Here is a 25,826-nt window from a genome sequence, read left to right on the forward strand (position 1 = left end):
AGGTCGTGCCGGACGGGTATCTAAAGGCTTCTGTTATCGGTTAGTGTCCAGACATTTCTGGGAGAACGAGATTCCAGATTTCACAATCCCAGAGATGCTGGTAAGTGAGCAATAGCATGTCTGCCAATGGCAGCAAAATTTGGAGGATCTTCAGAAATAATGAATTTTTTTATTCTAATTAACTTAAGTATTTTTAGTAGGTTATAGCAGAGATGTGTGTGCGTTTTGACTTGCAGCGATCACCGTTGGCCAGTACCTTGTTGAAGGTGAAGTTGTTGGATATGGGTGATCCCCGCTCGGTTCTCTCCACGGCCCTCACGCCACCCAACCTCAGTGACATCGAAAGAACAGTCCTGCAACTCAAACAGGTCAATAAAGTTGGTTTTGTACTGGCTGGTTGAACAGTTTAAACCTGACATAAAATTTTACATAATGTATGAATGCTAACACAGAACATTCTTTATTGAGCATTAGGGCTGGATGATAAAATTATAACGATAATTATCGCGATATCATTTTTTCTCGATAAAACGATATCAGGAGTTCGATAAATGTTCGATAATGTTTATACGGCAAAAGCGGAATGAAACTCATTTGAACCGCGCGCCACACGGACCATTTATCCGCTCGACTAAAAGTCCAAGCGGCAGTGCAGCGCGAGCTCACTAGAGCAGATGCGTTTACTCTGATCGGTCTCGGTCACGAGATCCAGTGAGAAGCACTTGAATTCAGTGAAGAACACAATGTCTCTGTGATTTAAACCAGTTTAAAGGCAGATGAAACAGCGCTGACAAACAGGAGAAACACTGCGCAACGATACACAGGGTTCGTACGGGTGCTTGAAAGCCTTGAAAATGCTTGAATTTTGATGTGTTTTCAAGGTTTGAAAAGTGCTTACATTTTGGATAAAATGCTTGAAATTGTAACTATTTCTTTCACAACAAATACCTATCTGACTGAATAGTTAGTTTATTAAATGGAGAAATAAAATGTAGCCCTTCAGATACAGAGCGATTTGCACTATGCTGGCCAGAGCAAAAGTAGGCAGAGTTTTCATTTTGATTTCCGTGCTTGTTTGGATGCCTCGTTTTTATTGGCCGCGCAGGGTAAAAAGTTGAACTATTTTTAACTTTGACCGCGGCGTGCGCGCGAGCTCGCCAATGCTGCGCTCCGCTTTGGTCGACGCAGCAACAAAACGTCCTCGCCGGCGCAAGCCATTGAAATAAATTGGTATCATAGCACAGCGCATTCTGCGTCCTGTCTGAAAGGGCCATTAGTGACTGAGTACTTGGTGTGAAAATTTTATATTAGTATTGCATGTCCGTTATGGCGTGTTCATTTGTGGAATATGCAGTGAACATAACGTTACAGTTACTGTGCTGTAACTTTGGCTAACTACCCGCATATTAAAACCTGCAAACGTTAGCCCAGTGTATAACAATCGTTGATTGCTGAACAGAAATCGTGTCAGATGGAGTGTCATACAAGTAGCCTAGCCTACTGTAAGGTTGAGGATGGCCTTAAAATGTTTGTCTTGGCAATGAAATACTTTTTTTTATTTTTTTTTATTTTTTTTATTAATATAGGCTATTTTATACCAGTGCCTGTGCACTGTCAGAGTCTTCTGGGTTAAAATGGAATTACAGGTTGTTGTTGCACTGTCTCAGATTTTGTTCGAACCTTGTCTATATCAAGAATGTGTCCCAAAACCAAGGCCTGTAAAATATTTGTTCAAATCCTATGTCTTCATATTTTCAGCCCTTGAAATTACTTCAGTTTTACAGCCTGAAAATCACATTATCTGGGAAGCAATATTTGGACATTAATATAATGAAAAGTATTATTCATGGGTAGATTCATTATCTACTTAGACAGTGATACATTTTGACAAATAAAACTTTTTGAACTTGATTTGCTTAAATATCTGATGCTTCTGCTATTATGAAACACAATTTTGTCTGTTTATAGCATTATCTCTTTTAATGTGATAAAAACACTGAATAATAATTTTGGCTATGTATTGGTATGTAATTTACGGTGGTGTAAGGTGCTGGAAAAAGCTTTAAAATGGACCTTGAAAGTGCTTGAAAAGTGCTTGAATTTGACCTTGGATAAGGTGTACGAACCCTGGATACAGTCAGAAGGCTTTTCCGTCTACAAATTCCCATCATTTACCATGGATTTACTGTAACGTTAGCCTAGTAATATTAACTGCACCATGAAATGTGGGATATACATATCGAATTGTATTATATTATCAATGTAGACAGTGTATTAAAGGACTAATGGAATATAATTACAGTATTTAATAATGTATTTAGGCTACTGTTTTTCATACAAAACCATAGAAACCATAGTTATATTTTGCCATGATAGTGAGGTGCTATAGGATGGCCGATGGTTAATTTTAATAAAACTCACAGTCAGAATATTACATTTTACCAAATAAAAATGAAGTTGTTAAAAGAATTTTAACAGATGTTACTGTTTTTGTTAATGAACATGAATTTAACATAGTAAATCTGCATCCTAACTCAAGCTAATACTACTGTCAACTCGCTGTCAAATATGCGTTTCGAGACAAAACATGTAATATTAATATTGCAAACTGTGCTGAAGGTACGTGCCATCAAAGTCAGGCAACACAAACCTGTTTCAAGACTTGAAACAATATCCCCCATTAGCAAATGCAAAAACTAAGATATTTATTTTAAGGAAAAATGACAAATGTTTGAATGTTCTACCTCAGATTTGTGCAATGTTCACCTGTTTGGCAAGTGTTTTTCATGATATGTTCTGACAATAAAAAGTAGTTTAAAACCACAATTAACGCTCTGGTTTCTACAACTTTCACTTAGGAGCAAAAATCTGCCTTTAAACTTGAAAGAAATAAAGATTTGACATTTATCGTGATAATTATCGATATCGACTGATATAAAACAATTATCATGATACATTTTTTTTGCCCATATCGCCCAGCCCTATTGAGCATAGAAGTGAATCCCATTTTAATTTGGTGAAAGTGATTTGATATTCTAGTTGATTATTTGTTCATTTTACAGTTAGAGTTTGTATGCATATTGGGTTTGTGGCAGTGTTATTTCAGTATTATTTATATACTGTTAAAATCTTTATTAATATTTTAAATTTAGGTTTTATTCTTATATTTAAAAATTTGGCTTAATCTTTAGTAATTTTTAGTTTTTGGTTGTTTTTGTTTAATATTGCTATTTAGGTTTAATTTATTTTTGTTTTAGTTTATTCATTTTTCAGCTAGTAATTGTAGTGCTTCAATATAAATTTATTTCAGTTAGTTAAATAAAAATTATCTAATTATTTCAGCTTTATTTTAATTAACAAATATTTTTAATTGTTTTAATATTTGTTTTAGTTAATTATAAATAATAACCCTGGTTTGTGACCCTGTGTGTGTAGATTGGAGCTCTTTCTGTGCAGACCAACAGTCAGATGGAGTATGATGGCGAGTTGACGTTTCTGGGTCGTGTGTTGGCGCACCTGCCCGTGGACCTGCAGTTGGGGAAGTTGATCGTTCTTGGACATGTTTTCAGTTGTCTAGAGGAGTGTCTTATCATTGGTATAATGATTTGTAATATCAGGTTATACCATGTTACTGTAAAAAAATAATAATAAAAGATGATGAAAAGATATAAACTGTCTTTCTCTCAGCTGCATCTCTCTCTCTGAAGAGTTTCTTTGCCATGCCATCACTGCAGCAGCTGGCTGGGTACAGGTAGGTTGACCTTTGACGCTACATACTCGTAACAGGTTTTCTGAATTGGGCTTCAACTTGATCCTGATATTCTTCTGTACTGTCGTCTGACCTCACAGGAGTAAGTTGAGTTTTGCACAAAATATTCCAAGTGACTTCATTGCTTTCGTCAATGCCTTCAAGGTACGAAATGCCAGCTCTGAGCGTGATCAGTAGACTTGTTTAGATCTTAGATGCCATATTGAATTTAATGCAGATGAAAACATGGCGGTGAGAGATCGAACAATCTTTACAATTGCAAGCACTGTTTAAAGGTCCTAGATTATGTAGTTCTCACAACTCAGAACTTTTTGTCTACTGTTTTTGTTTACTGAAAGTTCATCAGCTGATTAATTGCTATGTTGTTAGCCAACAGTACAATTAATTGAATGCACTGTATTCTGTGCCTCACAGCCTCGTTTTCATTTGTCAAAAATGAAATATGCTTCTACCCTGACTAAGGTCTATAGATGTCAGTCTCATAACATGCAGTGTCTATAATAGTAAAACATTTTTGTTTTTAATCTAATCTAATTGGACTTATTTTTTTTATATTTTTTGTAGGCCTGGTACACATCTAGAGCTAAAGGAGAACTTAGACACCCAAAGGTAAGAGCATAAATATTGATCATATTTTTGATGATGGGAAAGGAAGCCTTAGGACATATACAAAAGATCGAACTGGGGATCGAACTAGGGATGCACTGACATTTTTTTATTTAAAAAAGGTTATTTTCAGTTTCAGTTTTCGGCCAAGTGCATCCATCAATTTTGGTTTCGGTTTCTGTTTCGGTCCAGAGTTTATTTCGGTGCATCCCTAATAAAAAGTTGTTGCTTACAAAAGCAGCTAGATGTAAACAATACTCGACATGTCTTTCAAATATTAAAGGTATAGCGGAGGATTTTCTTTTTCCGGGTGGGTAGTGTAAACTATTGGTCCACCTAAGTGTCAATCATTCTGGTGATATGTTTACGTAAGGCCGTCGTACGTGCTCGTCCCTTAGTTTTCGCTTTCTGCGCATGCGCACTTTCAGGTGTTTATATGTGTGGTGAGCTAGAGCTAAGCCATTCATTGAAGCTCGCCGTTTCACCGGGTCCTTTGAAAATGTCTGAGGGTCGCAAGAGAAAAAGTTTGTACGAACTGTATGAGAAGAAGAGAAAGGCCTCAGAAGAGAGAAACAAGATCAGAGTGTTTTTGGGAGATTGTTTCACACGATGGCGTGCGCTGAAAACACAGGTTAGGCTTCCCACTGATGCCTCAGTCGCGAAGTTTCTACTCGACAGGTAAAGTTTGGCATGCTATTTGGAGAAAAAGTGCCAATCTTTTGGAAAGTAATCTTGTATGAGCGATGCCGACAGCAACTTGTAAACAGAGCGTGCACGAGGAGAACCTCGCACACGTTTAATAGGCGTTCCCTCTCGGGAGCAGGTAACGTTAGAGTGTTGCGCATGTGCATTTTTTCAAAAAGTGGAGAGGGCGGTTCTTATCTAAAATTCGGAAAGATCCTCCGCTATACCTTTATATTTTATTTAACAGCCCTAGTGCACACTGCAACACTTCACCCCCCCCTTTTTTTTTTACCAGGATGAACTGGAATGGGGCAAAGAGAACTGCATTCAGATCAAACGAATCAGAGAGGTAAACACTGCACACACATGCGCTAATTTTATACAGAATTTGTCTAGCCCCATTGCATGTCTGTTACAGGTGGCAGAGCTCTTTGAGGATATGAAGAAGAGAGTTTCCAGATTTAACATGCACATCAGCAGCTCCTCAAACCCCACAGACTACACCAGCCTGCACAAACAGAGATTCATCCTGCAGGTATAGACACATACAGCAACAAACCTGTTCAAAAGCTTGGGGTCAGTAAGTTTTTTTATTTTTTTTATTAAAGAAACTTTTATTCAGCAGGGAAGCAAACTTTTGTTACAAATTTTTAAACAAAAATGCTGATGTTTTAAATTTTCTATTGATTAAATGTATCATGGGTTTTGCAAGATTTGTAAGCAGCACAAATGTTTTCAACATTGATGATGATAAAAAAAAAATATTTGGCACCAAATCAGCGTATTAGAATGATTTCTGACATTGAAGACTGGAGTAATGACTACTGGAAATTTAGCTTTAACATCTCAGGAATAAAGAACATTCTTTCAAATATATTAAAACAGTCATTTAAAATTGTAATAATATTTCGTAAGATTTACTGTTTTTACTGTATTTCTGTTTGAATAAATGCAGCCTTGGCGAACATAAGAGCATTAAAGAACATTAAAGAATCTTACCAACCCCTAACATTTGAACAGTAGTGGATGTTTGTGTGTGCTACTATTGAATGTGATCCGTTTATCCTTTCTTTGTCTTTCTGGATTAGGTGGTCATTGCGGGTGCATTCTTTCCGAATTATTTCTCTCAGGCAGAGATTGATGAGCAGCTGGCATCTAAGGAACTTTCTGGAAATGATCCAAAGACCACCATTCTGGTACCAGTGTCTCCCCTTACAAAAGTCAGATTTAGTCAGAACTGGGATGCACATGCTCAGAACACACAAGAGCTGTTGGGCTCTATTTTAACGATCTAAGCGCATGGTCTAAAGCGCATGGCACAAGTTCACTTAGGGCGTGTCCGAATCCTCTTTTGCGTGGTTTAAAAGGGTTGTCCCTGTTCTCATAATGAGTAATGGGTGTGTTTTGGGATTTACGTCCGTTAAACCAATCAGAGTCTCATCTCCCATTCCCTTTAAATGCCAGTTGCGCTCGCGCCATGGCAGATTCGCTATTTACTTGACGGAATTTGATAGTGGAACGACCAACGCCGTCTCCAGAGCTCAAATGGATCTGCTCATGCGCGAGGTTAAAGCCCACAAGCAGACCATCTACGGGACAAGCCAGATTCCACCAAATCTTTATGTACACAATAATAATCTTTTACATTGTAAACCTTTTATTTTAAATATTTGGCATGTTTGTGTGCTGCTGTGCATCCCTGTGTGTTTAATAAGCAGAGTGTACGCGCGTTGTGGACCCGCCACCAAAAAAAAATTGTGGCATTGGATTTAGACCAGGTTTCAGTTGGTCAATGGCGCAGTCTATATCTGTTGCCTTAAAATAGCAATGTGCCAACAATGCGCCACAACACACCTCATTTTCAGACCAGCATGCACATGGGCGGACAAATGGGCGCAAATGCATTTGCTATTTAAACAACGTGGCGCAGGACGTGAAAATGATAACTGCGTCGGACTAAAACTAGCAAAAAATACTTCACGCTTGGCGCTGCATTGCGCTGGCTCTTATTGAGTATTACCTGGGTCAGGTCCCTAAACCATTCCTCATCGTCTCTCATCCCTAATTTATATATTTATAAACATGTTTATAGACAAGCTAGCTGACTGAATAACGCATCTGGTTTACTGACACAGACAACTTTACTTTTAAGCATTTAAAGGTACCCCCTTTAGAACTGGAACAATGCTATGGGACCTTAAATAACTATTTTGTACTTGTAGAGCATGTCTCTGGCCTAATGCCTTTTTTCTCTCATCAGATTAGGAATTTGCCTCCGTTTGCATTCCTGTGCTATAAGCAGCTCCAGTCGCTGTTCCGTCAATGTGGACAGGTCAAATCAATCGCTTTCGATGGATCCAGGTAACTTAAATGCACAAAGACAAACAGTGTGTTTAGAATGGAATCTTCCTTTAAGCACAAAATAAAAAAGTAATTGACAATTTATTTCTCTCGATTCAAAGAGTTTTTGTCTTGCAATTTGGAGTTGTTTCGCAGTTCTGACTTTTTCCCCTGGAATTGCAAATTTATCTCGCAATTCAGACTTTCTCTGAAAGTAACCTTGGAATTCCAAAGGAAAAAATGTCAGTTGCAAGATGCAAACTCAAAATTGTGAGAAATAAAGTTAGAATTGTTATAAACACAATTTTGTTAAAGAAAGTCATAATTACAAGATGTCAAAATTGTAAGAAAAAAACTTGGAATTGCAAGAAATGAAGTTTGCAAAATTTGAAGAAATGAAAATGCTAATTTTTGCAGAGCCTATGTTGAGTTTTATCGCTCGTGTGTGAGGGAGACAGGCGTGTTACCCGAGGTCTTGTTGGCATTGCTGCGAGCTCGACAGACTCCCGGTCTCCACCTGCTGGTGCACCACACAGATGAGGTGGAGGTCCAAGCTAGAGGAAAGCCCATCGCACACCTACGTTATGCAAGGTAACCGCAAGCCCCCCCATGCAGACCTTGACAGAGATGCGTACAGTTTTCATAAAGAACATTTTTTCAGGGTTAACGTGGATGTTCAGAGCCATGCTGTGTGTCCTGTTGGAGTTCTGAGCAGCACTGTAAATCCAGAGAAACTTCCATCCAGCAGGGATTTTGTCATTAACATCACAGAGGTGAGAACTGACACCTCAGCTTTTTTGTTTTAGAAAGCTTTTGGAAAAATGTGGCCTAATTATGACCTATTCTTAGTCCATCTTTTTGAGCAGCGTGCAGGTCGTTAACATGTATGATTGTTTGTAGGTTATCGATGTGGGCCATTTTTGGGGCTTTCAGACAGATCAGAGCAGCGTAGAGAAACAGTGTCAGTTAACAGCAGCGCTAAACATCAGGGATCTGAGACCCGTGTCTGTCTCGCTCTATCCAAATCTGCTGTGTGTGGCCCCCTTCAAAGAAGGACAGCAACTGGCCAAATACTATAGAGCCAAAGTATTGCACATCCTGGGCAGCAACGTAGAGGTACAGTACACACTCACAATGCTCCTGTGCAGAACAAAACAGTCAGATCCATAATTATTGCTGTACATGCGTAGCTGAATTTTATAATTTTTTACAACAAATTTATTTCCAGTACAGATGCACATTTTTCCAATAATGAATTAAACAATTCTAAGTGAGTTCAACTGAAGAATGTATTTAACTTAATGTAATCACAATAGAATAAAGCCACAAACCCAAGTCATCTCTTGTTTTAAAACTTTTTCTCAGGGCACATTATGCTACGTACATTTACACCATCACCTTATAAATGTGAGATTTTTATTAATAATAATATGTATGATGTGCCATAAGTATAATGTTAGAAGCTAACGCAAAAAGTTAATGCTGGGTCTTCATCACAGTTGTGAAAAGTTTGAGCTTTGTAGAGTAAAGCATCAGCAGTTCAAAAATTTTCATAATATTTAATTTGTGTTAAAACTTTTAAAATACTTTGATTCCCGAACTTGTTCTTGTTAGGTACAGCCGTTGTTGGTACTGAAAAAACTTTTACCCTGCTAGTGCCAATCCGGAAGAGACAAACACGGAATTGTGAAAAAGGCTAATTAATGAACTTTACACAGTTATTGAAATGAACCATCACTGAATTCACTTGAACTGAAAAATCACACTTGTCTTTTTAGAGCCACTTTACAGCAGAATTTTAATTTACCTCTTATTTGATTGTATTCATCATTGATTATTTTCCTGTTTGTTACTGTGAAGCTACTTTGAAACAATCTTTATTATATTAGGTGCTATATAAATAAAGGTGACTTGACTAAATATATATATGTATTTGTTCATAGGTGTTTTTTGTGGATTTCGGCAACAGCTCTACGGTCCCGTGCAGCAGTCTGAGAGAGCTCCCATCTGACCTCATGACTCCGCCCTTTCAAGTACGTACTTCTGTACCGGAATTTTTTTTTTTGCGTTCTCTTTATTAAGGCTGTGCAATATAGCAAAAACTTGATATTTTCAGCTTTTACCAAACAGCCATTGTTGTCAAGGAGATTCACTATGGTACAATACAAATCTAGTTGTAGAATTCAATACAAATGTAGTAAAAAATAAAGGAATGTTTTACATAGTTTTTCGACTAAACACAAGGAAGAATTTTTAATCATGTAAAATTTGGATGTTATTAACTTTTTTTTTTTTTTTACAAAAACTTGATATCAAGATAATGTATTTAATAAATACAAATATTTATACTGCGGGGCTAGTGAATGCTTGAATCTGATGAACGTTCTAAGGTGTGCATTTATGTTCAGGGAATTGCACGGCTAAAGTATTTCCAGGCAGCGCTTGACCACATTACATGCTCATATCACATTTAGGGCTGGGCATCGATACAGATGTACCTCAGTTTTCAATTTTCAATTTGATTTCGAGGTTTTCGATCAATGAATTCAATGATTAAATTTCCACTGGCCCCACCACAAAAAAAGTAATAAATTAATAAAATAGTTATTGTTTTTGACCCATTTATCCTTGTATTGTAATAAATAAGGTTATGATTCCAAAATTTTAGATGCCAGTGAAATTGACCAATTCTCGATTCCAATTTCAGTACCACTGCTAAAACTACTGTCTAAATAAATGTCAAAGTTTTTTGAAGACAAGTAAACAGTCATTAATAGGAAAAGAACAAATAATCAAACTACAAGCAGTAGCGCAAATAAATACAGTAGAACAAAGATACACATGATATCAGCTTTTTCAGGTAGGTCTAACAGTTTTATTTTATCAAATGTAAAATACTGCATATAATCTGCATATAATCTTCACTGTATAAATTAAATAAAGATTAATCCTTATTAAAGTTACAAAAGTTATTCAGTGAAGAGCAGGGAGTGATTTGTTTTTCTATTGTAGTTTGATTAACATTAAAACAGCAGCAGGAACATTAAACTGCTGTCACTTTAAGACTAATACATGGATCCAATATACTGATTCACATGTTGTCTTTCTCTACTGTTTACGTTCACTTAAACCATAACCGACTATATTTACTTGGATACTCACCAAGGTGGGCATTTTAAGATAAATGTATATGAATTTATCCATTCAAGCGCAAGGAGACGTGAAAGAGAATTCAGTTTATTATTTGCACGCTGTCTTGTGCAGCTTTCTGTGTGCTCTTCGGATGTGTGCATGCATTATAAAATACACGCGTTATTTTATAATAATTCAATTATCACAATTATGAATTATGAAGAATCATTTTCACAGACCTTAAATTCATTGAAAGTCTTTGGGATGTGCTGGAAGATTTCTCTATATTCGGCTGAGCAGTCTTTTTCGGTGGCTCGCCAATGTATTAGATTTCTCTAATACATAGGCAAGGCAAGGCAAGGCAAGTTTATTTATATAGCACATTTCATACACAATGGCAATTCAAAGTGCTTTACATAGAAGAAATTAAAATAATAAAAAGAAATAAGAATAATTAAAACAGTTTAGAAGAATACAAAATAAAATACAGTACAAACAGTCGGACGAACATTGGCACAGTGCTCATTCAGTAAATGCATAGTTAAACAGATGTGTTTTGAGTCTGGATTTGAATGTGACTACAGTAGGAGCACATCTGATCTCTTCTGGAAGCTGGTTCCAGCTGCGGCTGGCATAATAGCTAAAAGCGGACTCGCCATGTTTAGAGTGAACCCTTGGTATTTCAAGCTGATATGATCCTAATGATCTGAGTGATCTGTTGGGTTTATATTCAGTGAGCATATCTGCAATGTATTGAGGTCCTAGGCCATTGAATGATTTATATACCAGTAATAATACTTTAAAATCAATCCTAAATTTAACTGGGAGCCAGTGTAAAGACCTGAGGACTGGTGTGATATGTTCATATTTTCTGGTTCTGCTCAGAATCCTGGCGGCAGCGTTCTGTATGAGCTGCAACTGTCTTATGGTCTTTTTGGGAAGGCCAGTGAGGAGTCCATTACAATAATCCACCCTGCTGGTGATGAAAGCATGAACAAGTTTCTCTAAGTCTTGTCTGGAAACAAAGCATCTTATTCTTGCTATATTTTTCAGATGATAGTATGCTGATTTAGTTATTGCTTTGACATGACTACTGAAACTAAGGTCTGACTCTAGTGTCACACCAAGATTCCTGACTTGATGTTTAGTTGTTTGACCCCTAGAGTGAAGGTATGCGTTCACCTTGAGAACTTCATCTTTGTTTCCAAACGCAATGACTTCAGTTTTGTCTTTGTTTAACTGAAGAAAGTTTTGACACATCCAACTGTTAACTTCATCAATGCATTGGCACAGGGAGTCAATGGGGCTGTAATCGTTAGGCGATAGGGCTAAGTAGAGCTGTGTGTCGTCTGCATAGCTGTGGTAAGCAATTTGGTTCTTTCTCATTATTTGGCTCATTGGGAGCATATACAGGTTGAAGAGGAGTGGCGCAAGAATTGAGCCTTGAGGGACTCCGCATGTCATGGATGTCCACTCAGACTTATGGTCTCCTAAACTCACATAATAACCTCTCCCATCTAAGTATGACCTGAACCATTTTAGGACTATCCCAGAAAGCCCCACCCAGTTTTCCAGCCTGTCCAGAAGTATGTTGTGATCGACAGTGTCAAATGCAGCACTGAGGTCGAGTAGTACCAGCACTGATAATTTGCCTGAGTCAGTATTTAAGCGAATATCGTTTATTATCTTTATGAGCGCTGTCTCTGTGCTGTGGTGCGGTCGGAAACCAGATTGAAAATTGTCAAAGTATCCATTCGAGCATAAGAATTTGTTCAGCTGATTGAAGACAACTTTTTCAATGATCTTACCTATGAAAGGAAGATTTGAGATCGGTCTATAGTTGCTTAATATGGTCTTATCCAGATTGCTCTTTTTCAGGAGGGGCTTGACAACTGCAGTTTTTAGGGAGTTTGGAAAACTCCCAGAGAGAAGTGAAGCATTTACCACTTCTAGAAGATCTGCTTCTAAACTGTTTAACACACTTTTGAAAAACGATGTGGGAAGTGTGTCAAGAGCGCAGGTTGATGTTTTAAGGTGCTGTACGGTTTCTTCCAAAATTTTGCCATCAATTTCTTTGAAATCAGACATAGTAACTACTTTCTCAGGTGGTTTGATCTGTCTGACCCCAGCGCAAGTCAAGGATGTGCTGATCACCTTTCTGATATTATTGATTTTCTCAGAGAAGAAAGAAGCAAACTCACTGCACTTGCTGTCTGAGAGCATTTCACTGGGAATCTGGCTTGGGGGGTTTGTCAGTCTCTCTACAGTAGCAAAAAGAGTGCGTGTGTTGTTTAAATTGCTGTTTATAATATTTGAGAAGAAAGTCTGTCTAGCTTTGCCTAGTTCCATATTGAAAGCATGAAGGCTGTCTTTGTAGATGTTATAATGGACTACAAGTTTTGTCTTCCGCCACATGCGCTCTGCTTTTCTGCATTGTCTTTTCATATTTTGCACTTCTGTTGAGTTTCTCCAAGGTGCCTTTTGTCTGCCACTCTTCTTCCTGACTTTAACAGGAGCAATATCATCAATTACACCTTTAACTTTTGAGTTAAAAGAATCAAGGAGAAAATCAACAGAGTCTGCAGATATGCTTGGTGTTAAGGATATAGCCTTCATAAATAGGACACTAGTGTTCTCATTTAAGCATCTCTTCTTGACAGACACAGATCTAGCTTCAGTGGCAGGAGAGATCAATATATCAAAGAAAATACAGAAATGATCAGACAGTGCTACATCCTTAATAACAATCGATGAAATGTTTAGACCCTTACTGATAAGTAAATCTAAAGTGTGTCCACGATTGTGTGTGGGTCCATGTACATGCTGAGTCAGATCAAAAGTTTTTAAAACAGTTTTGATTTCTTTTGCCATATTGTTTTCTCCATTATCTATATGGATGTTAAAATCTTCAGCAATGGCAAAACAGTCAAACTCTGAGGTAATTGTTGATAACAGTTCTGTAAAGTCCTCAGCAAAGGCTGGAGAGTATTTTGGAGGCCTGTAAATAATGAAAAGTAAAATGCGTGGAGCACCTTTTAACACAATACCTAGATATTCGAAAGACAGGTAATTCCCAAATGATATTTGCTTACATTGATAGATATCTTTAAAAAGAGCAGCTAGACCCCCACCTCTCTTAACAGCTCTGCAGACACTCATAAAAGTAAAGTTAGGAGGGGCTGCTTCATTGAGGATTGTTGCACTGTAGCTGTCTTCTAGCCAGGTTTCATTTAGAAGCATAAAATCCAGGTTGTTTGTGGTTAAGTCGTTGACTAGAAGTGATTTATTTTTAAGTGAGCGAATGTTTAAAAGAGCTAACTTAACAGACTTACTTTTCCCCACAGCAATATTAGTTTGACGTGTAATAGGCACCAGATTAGTTAGGTTTGCTGTACGGCTATTGAAGGCCTTAGACTTTCTATCATGTAATAGAACAGCAATAGAGAAAGATACAGGCACACTGGGTTCCCGCTTGTTTTGTAAACATTTGAGAAAGTTACTGTTATCAAAACGGGGACCCGACACATATCACTGAGAGCTGGTATCAGTTGTTTTTGGTTCACCTCGAGCAGAAGGAGGAGGGTGTGGGCCCTGGCGTTGTGGCAGAGGCCGAAGAGCTCTCACAGGAGGAGGGGGAGGGCGAGCTGGGCCCGCAGGCTTTGGTGGTAGTGGTGCCTGTCTTTTTTTAGTTGGTATCTGGGGGCTTGCAGCAAAAGAGTGGGATAGTCTGGTTCCAGCATGCACCAGTTCTTCCATTTTCTGTGAGAAGCACAGTAGTGGCGTTGCAGGGGAGAGGGAGAAAGTGTCTGGTGAAAGGGGCTGTTGCTCTGGTGTTATAGGAGGCTGTAATATGCTGTCCTGGCTTCCCTGGCTGTTTTCCAGGAAGTCGTCCTTGGGTGCTGAATCTTCAAGCAGTTCTGATATGGCTGTCTGTGGTGAGCTCTGTGTGCAGGGCTCAGCTGAGATTGTGTCCGTGAGCAGAGGTTGTTGTGGCGGAGTGGTGTTATCATGTCCATTTTGCTGCTGAAGTGAAGTCCCGTGGTCATTCATACTGTGTCCAGGTGTGTGTGTGCCATTCAGATTGAGTGGATTGGCACAAACCGCAGAAGGATGATTTAGGGAGAAGTAGATATTGTCCTTTAACACTCTTGAACCAAGTTTGTTTGGGTGATGGCCGTCCCGATGAAACAGTTGTCGTTGACTCCAGAAAAGATTGAAATTGTCAATGAAGTTCACTGGTTTTATATTGCAGGTTTTTTGCAGCCATGTATTAAGCCCAAGCAACCGTGAAAACATGTTTGTTCCTCTTGCTGGTAGTGGTCCACTGATGAATGTTTGAACTTTCAGTCTTTTAAGTGTTTCAAAAAGTTCATTGAAATCCTTCTTAAGGAGTTCTGACTGCTCTTTATGAATATCATTCTTCCCCACATGTATGATGAGTCGATTTGCAGTCTTATGTTTCATCAGAATGTTCTGAAGTTCCCTGTTTACATCAGAAGTTGTTGCTTGTGGAAGGCAGCACGTAGTTGTATCCCTGTTGCTAATGTTTCTGATTATGGAGTCCCCCACTATCAGAGTCCTGTGCTCGGCTGCGCTCTGAGCTGAGTGCCGCTGTCTGCTCGACCTTGAGCGCCAGTTAGCATCAGTGTTAGCTACTGGCCTATTCAGTCTGTGTTCGATCACATTCATCACATTTGTGGATTCCTCATTTACATTCATTAGTACTTCAAATCTGTTCTCAAGATGTATAGGCGGTGGTAGGAGGCCAGTGTTTGCAATCCTTGTCAGAGCTGTATCTGGGGTAGAGGATGCTACTGCGGTAATATGTGATGCTCGTGACAATCTGATGTCTCGAGTGCCTTTGGGTTTAGCTCCCTGTTTGTGCCATCGATTAGTAAGTCGATCGGCTTGTTTCTCTACCTGTCGAGGAGTACTAGTTTCATGGGACTCACCGGCTGTATGCTGAGGGTGTCCATGACGAAGCTCTGTTGTGTGCTCCGTCTGGTTTGGTGGTCCCGTAAGTAACTTTGTTTCTAGAACTGCAATTCTTTGTAAAAGTCTGTGGCAGTTAGTGCAGCAAGTAGATTCCAGAAGAGGCATTTTCTATTATCCTTGTAGGCAGTTGTGTTTTCCTTTCCCGGTATGTAAGCTGGTCGGGTAAAAGAATTCTCAGTTTTTGTAGTAATCCAAACTTTGTCGTATGAGCACTGTGCTGATTTGCTGAAGTTAAAATTAGGTGATAAAAGGAAATAAAATAAAGGAAATCAAATATAGAAAAAATAGGAGATAAAATGTAAAAGCGATAGAGCAAAAGCGCGGAGCAGTAAGCAAGAGCGTCCGAACAGTAGCTGAGCAGGAAGTGTATGTCATAAAAAAATTAAGCTTGACCAGAGTTCTTGTGGGGAGAAGAATTTATTGACGGTAGTAGTGTAGCACAGTTCTTCAGCAGCGATGTTAGCATGTCGGCCTTCAAAGAATCTTAACCCAAAGTTATTTCTGTGTGACAGAACTTTATACGTGAAGACAAAAAGGCCTACATACAAAAATAGAAAACTGTTAAGACCTCCCACAGAAGATTGATATACCATGCAATCTACTCTGAGCAATGCTGTTTCTTTGTCATTCACCCATCAGTTTCTATGGGGCATACATCTGTATGGGCCATGTGGTTCACACCTTTACAGACACAGATGGAGTTGATTGCATCTGAGGCACAGTCACAATGTAAATCTTTCAGCTGGTAGACTTTACAGAGTGCTTGACTCTTGCATTGTCAATACAAGATTTTGTCCAATGATATGCCTCTTGATGGAAATGACATCACAACATTTATTTCTATCAAGAGGTGCATCCATTTTTGGTCAAGATCTTGTATGGACAATACAAAAGTCGAGCACTTAAAGACTTTCAACAAATTTAAGGTCTGAACTCAGAGGTGCCAATTCATATGTGTGAATTTTTCATGCTCCCTCCCAACCATTTTTTCACAATTTGAGCCTGATGAATCTTGATATTGTCATCCTGGAATATGGCCATGATGTGTATTCTACATGGTTGTTTAAGAAATTAAAAGCTACACACTCCATCCATTAGGGTTAGAAGTACTGTTGCCAAATATATAACATGTTAGAAACATAATAATCACTGCAATAATGATCCAATCACAGACTCTTAAACATTTTTAAATCTAAACAGTGACTTTTTTTTTTTTTTTTTTTTTTGTCGGGCAGTGTGTATGCATGCCACACAGATTATTTTGACGCAAATCAATTAAGATTACAGGATTTTGTTTAATTTATTGAAAGCCACAGTTTGAACTGATTCACAGAAATTATTATTTCACTGAAGTTTAAATTACAGACACTATTAAATTTAAAGGGATAGTTCACCCAAAAATTTAAATTAGCCCATGATTTACTCGCGCTCAAGTCATCCTAGGTGTATGTGACTTTATTCTTTCAGACAAATACAATAGTTATGTTAAAAAATATCCTGCCTCTTCCAAGCTTTATAATAGCAGTGTGAATGGCTGTATATTTTAGTCAATCAAAGTGCATCCATCCATGATAAAAGTGCTCCACACGTCTCTGGGGGGTTAATAAAGACCTTCTGAAGTGAAGCGATGCGTTAGTGTAAGAAAAATAACGTTAAAGGGATACTTCACCATTTTTTCATATTAAACTGTTATTCCCTTAACTAAGACGAGTTGATACATACTTCTCTCGTCTCAGTGCGTGCAATCAATCGCTCTGGCACGCGGTGACACTTTGATAGCTCAGCTTAGCCCAGTTCATTCATTAGGATCCAAACAGAGATGAAACTAGAAGCGACCAAACACAGTTATACCGTTACACGAGTAGTTACACGACCAAGTATGGTGACACAATAAAATGTGGCGCTTTTCTAAGCGGGTAAAAAGGATAACTATAATGTATGACAGAAGAGCACTTGGGAGCACGATGGTTCTAATGACAGAAGTGAGAGGGAGAGGATTTTTCAGGAGTGACTTTTTACTGCGCCGAGTCGAAGTGCTCCCAAGTGCTATTCCACCATACATTATAGTTATCCTTTTTACCCGCTTAGAAAAGCACCACGTTTTATTTGATTTAAATAGGGAAAACGTGGAGGTGTTTGGTCGCTTCTAACTTCATCTCTGTTTGGACCCTAATGAATGAACTGGGCTAAGCTAAGTGCTATCAAAGTGTCGCCGCACGCCAGAGCGATTGATTGCACGCACTGAGACGAGAGAGGTATGTATCAACTCGTCTTAGTTAAGGGAATAACATAGTTTAAAAATGGTGAAGTATCCCTTTAAAACGCTATCGACTAAAACAACTAGCTTCCGGCAGACGGCCTACGCAAGTCGACGTGCACCAAAAGAGTAACACTTGACGATTTAGGAGTGGTGTAAGCTTTGATGCCTCTCGCGGTTCAAACAGACAGGGCTGGGCAAGCCTGCAGTGCATGAAACTGCTGTATCTAACCTACCTTATTCATACAATATCTATTCAGTCAGTACAGTAGCCTACACTTTAGTAATGTTTCTGTTTAACGTTAACGCCTTCTTCCTGTGACCTGTCCCCACTCGCAAAGCAGACAGCCGCGCCTCTGTTACCGCGGGCGTTTTTCCACATTCAAATATTAATTTTCACATTCGAAAATAGTTTTAATTATTTTTTAAAACTATTTTTAAATAGTTTTAAAACTATTCGAATATATATTCAAATTTAGAATATTCGTTGACAGCCCTACTGTGTAATACCAGAAAATTCAAATAATCTCAACAGACTATTTTAGGGAAACGAATGTCCATATAAAAAGTTCATTAGAATCATTGTGATATTCATGAAGCTGCTTAATTTTGTCACCAGCCTTTGCTGAATATATGGTTGGTGTATCTTCCAGCTCTACTGTATTACATCTGGATTTTTATGGATTTCAGTAAAACAAGCTCCATCTCCATGTTCCATTGCAGGCGCAGGAGTTTTGCATCGCAGGCATGGGTCCGTCTGCACAGTCGCTGATTCTGGGCGATCGCTGGAGCAGTCGGGCACGTAACCGTTTTAAGACACTCACAAGCGGCCGCTCTGCTATCGTGTCCCTCTACTCCATTCTGCACGGCGTCATGCGCGTTGACCTGCATATTTCCTTGGAGATGGGTGATGTCAGCGTGGCTGACCTGCTGGTGGAGGAGGGACACGCTTGCCACATCCCTGAAAGCTTTGAGAGTCAGGTAACCATGTCAACCCCACAGTTTTGATAAGTTTGGTTGCCATCATTATATTAATTCCGTGTTTAACATTTTTATGGTCTGCTGTTGCCTGGTAACACAGAATGACCCCTGCAGTATGCACTAAAATATTTCTTAAAATAGTTTGGAAATAAGACAGTGTGTTAACATTTGTAAGTCTTATAAAACATCCTGAGCAGTTAAAGTGTAAGTTGCAGGTTAACCACCACAGCCAATAAATGTGTAAATTAAAGTGCTCTATATGTATAAATTTAATTATTTCTGTCTTAAAATGCGTTAAAATAACATTTTTTGGGGTTTCTTCAAAGGTAGCGTGTTTTTTCAGTTACTGGGTGATGACGTCATAAGAGGAACTCGCAACCCATACTCTGCTAGATTCTTACTATATTATGGCTATTTGGAGAACGACTGAGGATGTGGGAAACCATCAAATTCTTTATGGACCACAGCAGCCATACAATTTTTAACCGGTCAGGCATGAGAGAGGGGAGCCATGGCACTCAAAGAGTTATTAATGCTTGGTGTGAGGAGAATTAATTAGTGGAGGGTTGGCTTGGTGTCCAGGTGAGTAACGTTAGCTACGTTAGAGCTAGTCTACTTTTCAAAATATTGCCGTCATGTAGAATAGCAAGGAGGGACAACGACTGAAGACATTATTTACTTACAGTACATGGTGTCAGTCAAAATCAGAGCTGTAGAGATGCACACACTGCACAGGCATCAATCGCGAGTCTCATCGACGCCTCAAATGTCATGCAAGTTAACTTTATTAATACCCTTCCTCAATCCACGCATTATCAATTTCTCACGATTTAATTAGCGATGTTTATTGTCAGAAAAGAAAAAGAGAGATCGATGTCCCCATCACTGTGTTTGTGTGGGCGAATCAGCAGTGGAGAGTACAGAGTATGTGCTGCCGTGAGGTGAACGCGAACAGCTTGACCTGCGACCGGCTGATCTGACGTGCTTGAACCCGTTTGTTTTGCGATTAGCTTACTCTCATTTCAGGCTGGATCACGTTCCCCTTTAAGTCAGCACACACGAGCATGTTTACAATGGAGTTATTTTATTCATAATTTTTTTTATCAAATAAAACATACAACCAACTTTTCTGAAGTTATGTAAGGCGAATATAGCTGCTAGTGTACGGTAACTCTACTAGTGAGTTCCTCTTATGACGTCATGCCCCATCTAGTGGAAGGGAGCGGGAGCGGTTAAAACCACTGTTAAAAGTGCCAACTTTTCATATTATATCAGCATTTTGGTATAAAAAACAATGGTGGGCGGTTCTTATCTTTATGTTTAATAAACACATTGCATTACTTCGTGAAAAATTTAACCTGCAACTTACACTTTAAATGTCCTTTCTTTTTTTTTGCAGCAGTCCCATGAGGTTCTGATATCTCTGTATGAGGATATGGCCAGTGGCAGATTCACCCCCAGTTCAGTTAGTGGTTCCTTGAACAGCAGGATGGAGGAAGACAAGCAGCTCATCAACGAGCTCCTTCAGCACTTTTGTGTATCCAGCTGCAGCGCCCCCAAGTGCAAGGTTCTGGCATAGCAGCCCTGTGATCACCTGCAATTGAACTTGCACACTTTCTTACTGATTATGGCTCAGCTATGAACTAGTTGTGCATTTCAGAGAGATTACTGATATGATCCAGCTTTTCTTTGCAGTTTCTCCATTGCATATTGTTTAATTTGATTATTACAAAAATCTCTGTTTTCAAACACTTTTTAGCTTTTCATATTGTGCTGTTACATTCTCCCTCTTTTGCAGGCTTTAGTTTATGGTCCGAGCAGCCCACATAAGATCAGCGTTCACAGCATGAGCCAGGTCAGCCACTTCAGGTAAGTCCTGCCTGTCCATCTCACAGACCAGATAAGTTTTATCCCTGGATAGGATGCGGAGTTGTGGGTTTGGTTTTGTTTGCAGGGCTGTTGGCATTGAGAGGGACAGTATTAACTCTGTAATGGTGAATGAAAACCCACAGGACTATCATGAGAGGATGTTGGTGGCTGCAGCCGTGTCTCTCAGTGCTTCAGGTGCGCACATAATCACACACGATGATTGGTTGGGTTTGTCGTGGTAAATGTAACAATGTACACTACTGTTCAAAGGTTTGGGGTCAGTAAGTAATGTTTTCTTCTTTGCTGAATACTAGGGGTGGGCGATATACCAATAGAGACTATTAACTGGTGGAAATTTGTCAACCAGTCGAGATTTTGGACCATCGTCTCTATCACAGTTACAAAAGCTTATCGTTTGCATGCATTAAGTATTGTGGTTTTAAAAACAAGTGATTTTAAACTGTTGAAGCGCAGTAAGCAGTGAATGACTTTTGTAACTTTAATAAGAATAAATGTACATTTAATTTTTAAAGTGAAGACTATGCAGAGTTTTTTTTTATACATTTAATTAAGTTGACTTGGAAAAGCCAACATACTGATATTGTATTTAAGCTTATTATTATTATTCTTAGCCAAAATGTCTCCACACTACTCCTCCTAAACTGTTCAAGCTACAACCACTAAACTCAGACTAAACCTTCAAACTGTTCTGACTCGAGTTGCTTGCTCTTTTCAGACTGATCAGACTAACGGTTTTCCTAAAATTGCTGATCAAAACTTGGAAAAATCCTATAGACTTTCATTGCGGGATGTGCAAATTGAGCCAAGACTATTTAAACTTCAACTGTATAAATTCAAATTTTGACAGTTTGGAGAGGCTCATTAGACTCCATCAGCTGCCATTCTATGTACTATTTCTAATTTATTGAGACTCATTTAAGCTTTCTTTCTTTCTTTCTTTCTTTCTTTCTTTCTTTCTTTCTTTCTTTCTTTTTCTTCTTTCTTTTTCTTTCTTTCTTTCTAACCTGTCTATTTATCTATCTATCTTATATTTCTTTCTTTCTCTCTTTCTAACTCTAAACTAAATTTAAATGTTGACAGTTGGAGAGGCTTCAGACTTCATTAGCTGCCATTCTATGTACTATTTCTAATCCATCGAGACTCATTTTCCATTCTATCTAATATTTCTAATCTATCTATCTCATAACAACCACCCAGAACACAATGGCAACCACCCAGAACAATTATTTGATAATTTGATTGTTTTTCATGTGACGGCAACAAAATATTTTTAATTGTTATAAAAGGATTGAGAAAGACAAAATCAAGTAATAATGTAATACTTCAAACTACTTTAAACTTCTCGTCCAAACTTTTCCAAGCCAACTTAAAGTTTGTCTCGACGAACTTTCGCATCTAGTTACTTTATACAATTTATGTAGTATTTCTTATTTCTAGTGCTTTAAGTATCAACAAATGTTTTTATCATAACCTCATTTAGAGCAAAACTAACTATCATGATCTATATCGTTATCGTCAAAAATAACTCATATCGTGATTCGTGATATAAGATTTTGGTCATATCGCCCACCCCAATACTATATTCAGTGACTGAATGTGTGTGTAAAGACATTTATAATGTTATAAAAGATTTCTATTTCAAATTAGTGCTGTTCTTTTGAACTTTTTATTCAAAGATTTCCACAAAACAATTTTTCAGCATTGATAATAAGAAATGTTTGTTTTTGTATATATAATTAATGTGCAGGTTCTCATATCTTGCTGAAGGAAACCTCTCTGATGCCTCATATCCACGGCTTTCCCTCCCTTGTTACTATGCTCTTCACCCCTGTCATGGAACTGCGGTAACAGTCACCATGAAAATGCTTTGTCACTTACATAAATATTCTCAAATCAGTCTGTAAAGAAAAAAAATGTAATTGCCGTTTGAGGGGATGATGTTTATTCAGCCCCACCAATCACAATACATTTTCACAACAAGATGTTAAAGTCCCCATGAAATTAAAGTTGAAGTTTGTTGGCTTTTTTTAGTATGAATGTTAGCCGTATGTTATCTATAAGCTAGTGTGCTCCAAAACAATGACAAAATTCACATTTAGAAGAGATGTTCAAAACTTGTTCACACATTTACTATTTTCTACATGGTGAATGGCACATTCAAAGTAATGGAAAAAAGTGCACTAAATAGGGGATAGGGAATGATTCACGAGTCGGCAAAAATATCCAGGAGACCAGACCAGAAAACATCGGCCCCCTTTGAACTCTGCACAGAATGCTATATTTTAATAGCCTGGAAATCCAGACCTAAATCTGAAAGATAAGTGGTCTGGCATCGACTAATGAAAATCGGCCAGCTCGAGGGGCGGCACCAAGCATGTTTTCGAATATCTCACTGCACGCAATTGGATAACACTATGACCAATCACAACAAGTTATCGCTTAGCTACCAGCGGAGCTAACTGGTAGATTAGACTCTTGTCGTATCCGTTCGGCAAAACAGCAAAAACGCCCTTCTTGCAAAGGAACGATTCCAGTGCCGTCTTCTGTTCCTCTTTTAGATAAAAAGCCAAGTCTAACTCGTTCATTGTAGCGGCCAAAGCTGTTTCAAACAACTGGTGTTCATCCATAAAAGCTATAAGGCGGAGAAATGGTTAGAGATTAGGAGGAAACTGCGGCTTTACCGTGCTCAGCGGCTCTGGCCGAGCTGTAATATAAACGAAATGCTATTGGCTATTTTAAAAAGGAAAGGAGCTGTTCGATATATTCCGTCCTGTCTTTCTGTTTCACTGGAAATTGTCAAGACATTAAATAATGCTGTGTGTTTTAAGGCCCTTCAGTGGGCCTATAAGACTATACATGCTTATGAACCCCTTCAGCATTTGTAGGTAGCAGGTTTCAATCAACACTTGTTTAACTTCCTGAGTATGCTTTTTACATATTATATGAACATTTAAAAATTACAGTGTCTAATGGCATGCACACTTTTTTGCAGCACTAATGAGGAAAGAACCTGTTTTACTGGTGCTCTGTGCGGGCTGGGCTGGAATCCCATTTCCCAAGAAGCAATGCTTCCTGAACATGACATTGAACTTGCTTTTGATGTCAAGTTTGATATTGAAGACATCACTGAGGTATGTTTTGGTGTGTGTAATAGAGAGTGAGGTTATGCATTCAACAGTCAGCTTTGTCTGTCAGGTAAGACTGGGTGGTTTATCAAGTTTGTACGATATATCAATATTTTTGTTAATATTTAATTATACAGGGTGAGGCAATACCCATTTATATTGCTATACAGTAGTGGAAAAATAGTGGAGGAAACGGTGAGCTCTGTCCTAAACATGAAACATGCTTTATATTAAGGGCTTCAAAATAACTCATAAGATCTAGTTAACGCGTATAGTTTATTAAACTTCACAGACTTCAGTGAACAAGCACGGAGCGCAATAATCCTGACTAGAATATAACTGTTATGCTAAAATATAAATTATTAAAAAATATATATATTTTAAGTAGAAAAGGGTAGAAAGTATACCACCATTCAGCCAAAAAATACCAGGATATGATTTTTTTTTTACCATATTGCCCAGCCCTAGTGTTAGGCTCTTTCTTGTAAAAGTGAGTGGGTTCTTGAACAGAATAAGTTGTGAGGTAAAATGTTTGGTTAAGCAAGACTATGCATGTAGTGACGAATGAGGTGTGTGTGTAGATAAATGCATTGAGAGGCACAATGAACAGGCTGGTGTGTGACGGACCACACGGCTTACTGAACCTGAGCCCTGAGAAGATCAGCAGTCTTCAGGAGGAGGCCCGGGAACGACTAGTTGGGTACTCAATCTCCATCCATCCTCCTTCAAAGACATTTTGAGAGTGTATATGACATGTAAAAACTAACATTGAAGCATCTGTGACTCTTTATCTTTAGACTGTTCATTAAAAACCCTCCCAGACCAGAGTGCACACCTGTGTACTACGAGAAATTCAAGAAATGGAACCTGGTAAGGATCCTCCATTCCTAAAGCCTTCAGTTCATAAAGCTGCTCAGTAGAATTGAGTTCATTGGGTTCTTAACCATGTGTCATCAGGTGGATCGCTCCCAGCAGATGGAGCTACAGGCGAAGGATGATGGGAAATCCAAAGGCGTACTGTTTCAGCTGCATCCCATCACCTTACTGAACATGTGATGAGGAGCATCATACAGAAAATAATTTTCTTCCGGAATCACAGAGGTTGTTCTGTTGGGTTTTCAGTATTATCGAATCAGATGATGATGGAAATGCTTGAATGTTATTTCTTTTAAATGTGCAGTGTTTTAGTTTTATTCATTTTTGTTACTTGAGAAAAAGAATTTCAGTTCCACGACGCAGGGTTCTTCAGTCTGTGTCGGGAGAAATAGCATTCAACTGCACTTTTCTTTTTTTTTTTCTAATTTTAATGTTATGTTTGTAAAGTTTTAAAACAATGTCTGTTTTAATTAAGTTGTAATTTGAGTTTAATGTTCTGGCTGTAGATTGATGTGTACAGTAAATAATTTGTTCAAATTCCTGGACTTCTTTAAAAAAATAAAAATAAAATAAATTCTTTCAGAAAAAACGTTCTCCATGGGATATAGTGCACAAATCATATTCATTTGAAGCTGTACAATAGCTTTATGTGAGGAATAGACCAAAATATTTAATTTACATTATACCAAAAAGTGTTTATAATTTCCCCCTCCACTTTAAGCTCTTGAATCTCATTTATTTTTGATGTCGGCATGAAATGTATATTCACCCTCCTATATGTTATTGATCTTATTTAGAAAGATTTATCTATGCACACATTTCATGTATGTCCTAACTCAATCTTCCAGTTAAATGACAAGACTAGGGACATGTTGGACTCCTCTAGTCTGCTTAAAGGAGAACTCCGGTCAATTTTAACATTGAGCTCATTTTTTTGTACATTTAAAGTGCTGTCAGTACAGAGAACAACGACAAAAATCAGTGTTGCCTACACCGTGTTATCCTCTTTTTAAAATTTGCACCCTGTTGACTTCAATGGGGCAAGTTTTAAACCTGCTTTTAGCCTCTTAACATCCTTGATGTGTCATTACAAGTGCACAGATCATGTGAGTGATTCCTTCGGAGTGAACGCGGGTGAATCTGACTGCAGTAGATGTGAAAGAAATATATA

The 25,826-nt window shown here is 38.3% G+C and overlaps 1 protein-coding gene across 1 annotated transcript in view; it reads left to right on the forward strand.

The window, feature by feature from the left end:
* The window catches only part of tdrd9 (tudor domain containing 9), a 41,908-nt gene extending 16,670 nt beyond the window's left edge, over window positions 1-25,238 (forward strand). Inside the window, exons 13-35 of the mRNA XM_084391800.1 lie at window positions 3-100; window positions 237-368; window positions 3,436-3,595; window positions 3,688-3,751; window positions 3,850-3,913; window positions 4,334-4,378; window positions 5,355-5,408; window positions 5,478-5,594; window positions 6,148-6,255; window positions 7,320-7,420; window positions 7,817-7,990; window positions 8,061-8,172; window positions 8,300-8,515; window positions 9,343-9,432; window positions 18,507-18,764; window positions 20,164-20,331; window positions 20,563-20,633; window positions 20,719-20,828; window positions 22,402-22,498; window positions 23,647-23,785; window positions 24,361-24,479; window positions 24,577-24,649; window positions 24,737-25,238. Coding sequence (XP_084247926.1) covers window positions 3-100; window positions 237-368; window positions 3,436-3,595; window positions 3,688-3,751; window positions 3,850-3,913; window positions 4,334-4,378; window positions 5,355-5,408; window positions 5,478-5,594; window positions 6,148-6,255; window positions 7,320-7,420; window positions 7,817-7,990; window positions 8,061-8,172; window positions 8,300-8,515; window positions 9,343-9,432; window positions 18,507-18,764; window positions 20,164-20,331; window positions 20,563-20,633; window positions 20,719-20,828; window positions 22,402-22,498; window positions 23,647-23,785; window positions 24,361-24,479; window positions 24,577-24,649; window positions 24,737-24,835 — 2,669 coding nt within the window. The 3' untranslated portion in view covers window positions 24,836-25,238. The remainder of the gene's footprint in view (window positions 1-2; window positions 101-236; window positions 369-3,435; window positions 3,596-3,687; window positions 3,752-3,849; window positions 3,914-4,333; window positions 4,379-5,354; window positions 5,409-5,477; window positions 5,595-6,147; window positions 6,256-7,319; window positions 7,421-7,816; window positions 7,991-8,060; window positions 8,173-8,299; window positions 8,516-9,342; window positions 9,433-18,506; window positions 18,765-20,163; window positions 20,332-20,562; window positions 20,634-20,718; window positions 20,829-22,401; window positions 22,499-23,646; window positions 23,786-24,360; window positions 24,480-24,576; window positions 24,650-24,736) is intronic.
* Window positions 25,239-25,826: the final 588 nt, after the last annotated feature.

The sequence above is a fragment of the Rutilus rutilus genome (genome assembly GCF_951802725.1).
Source record: "Rutilus rutilus genome assembly, chromosome: 20".
Lineage (NCBI taxonomy): Eukaryota > Metazoa > Chordata > Actinopteri > Cypriniformes > Leuciscidae > Rutilus > Rutilus rutilus.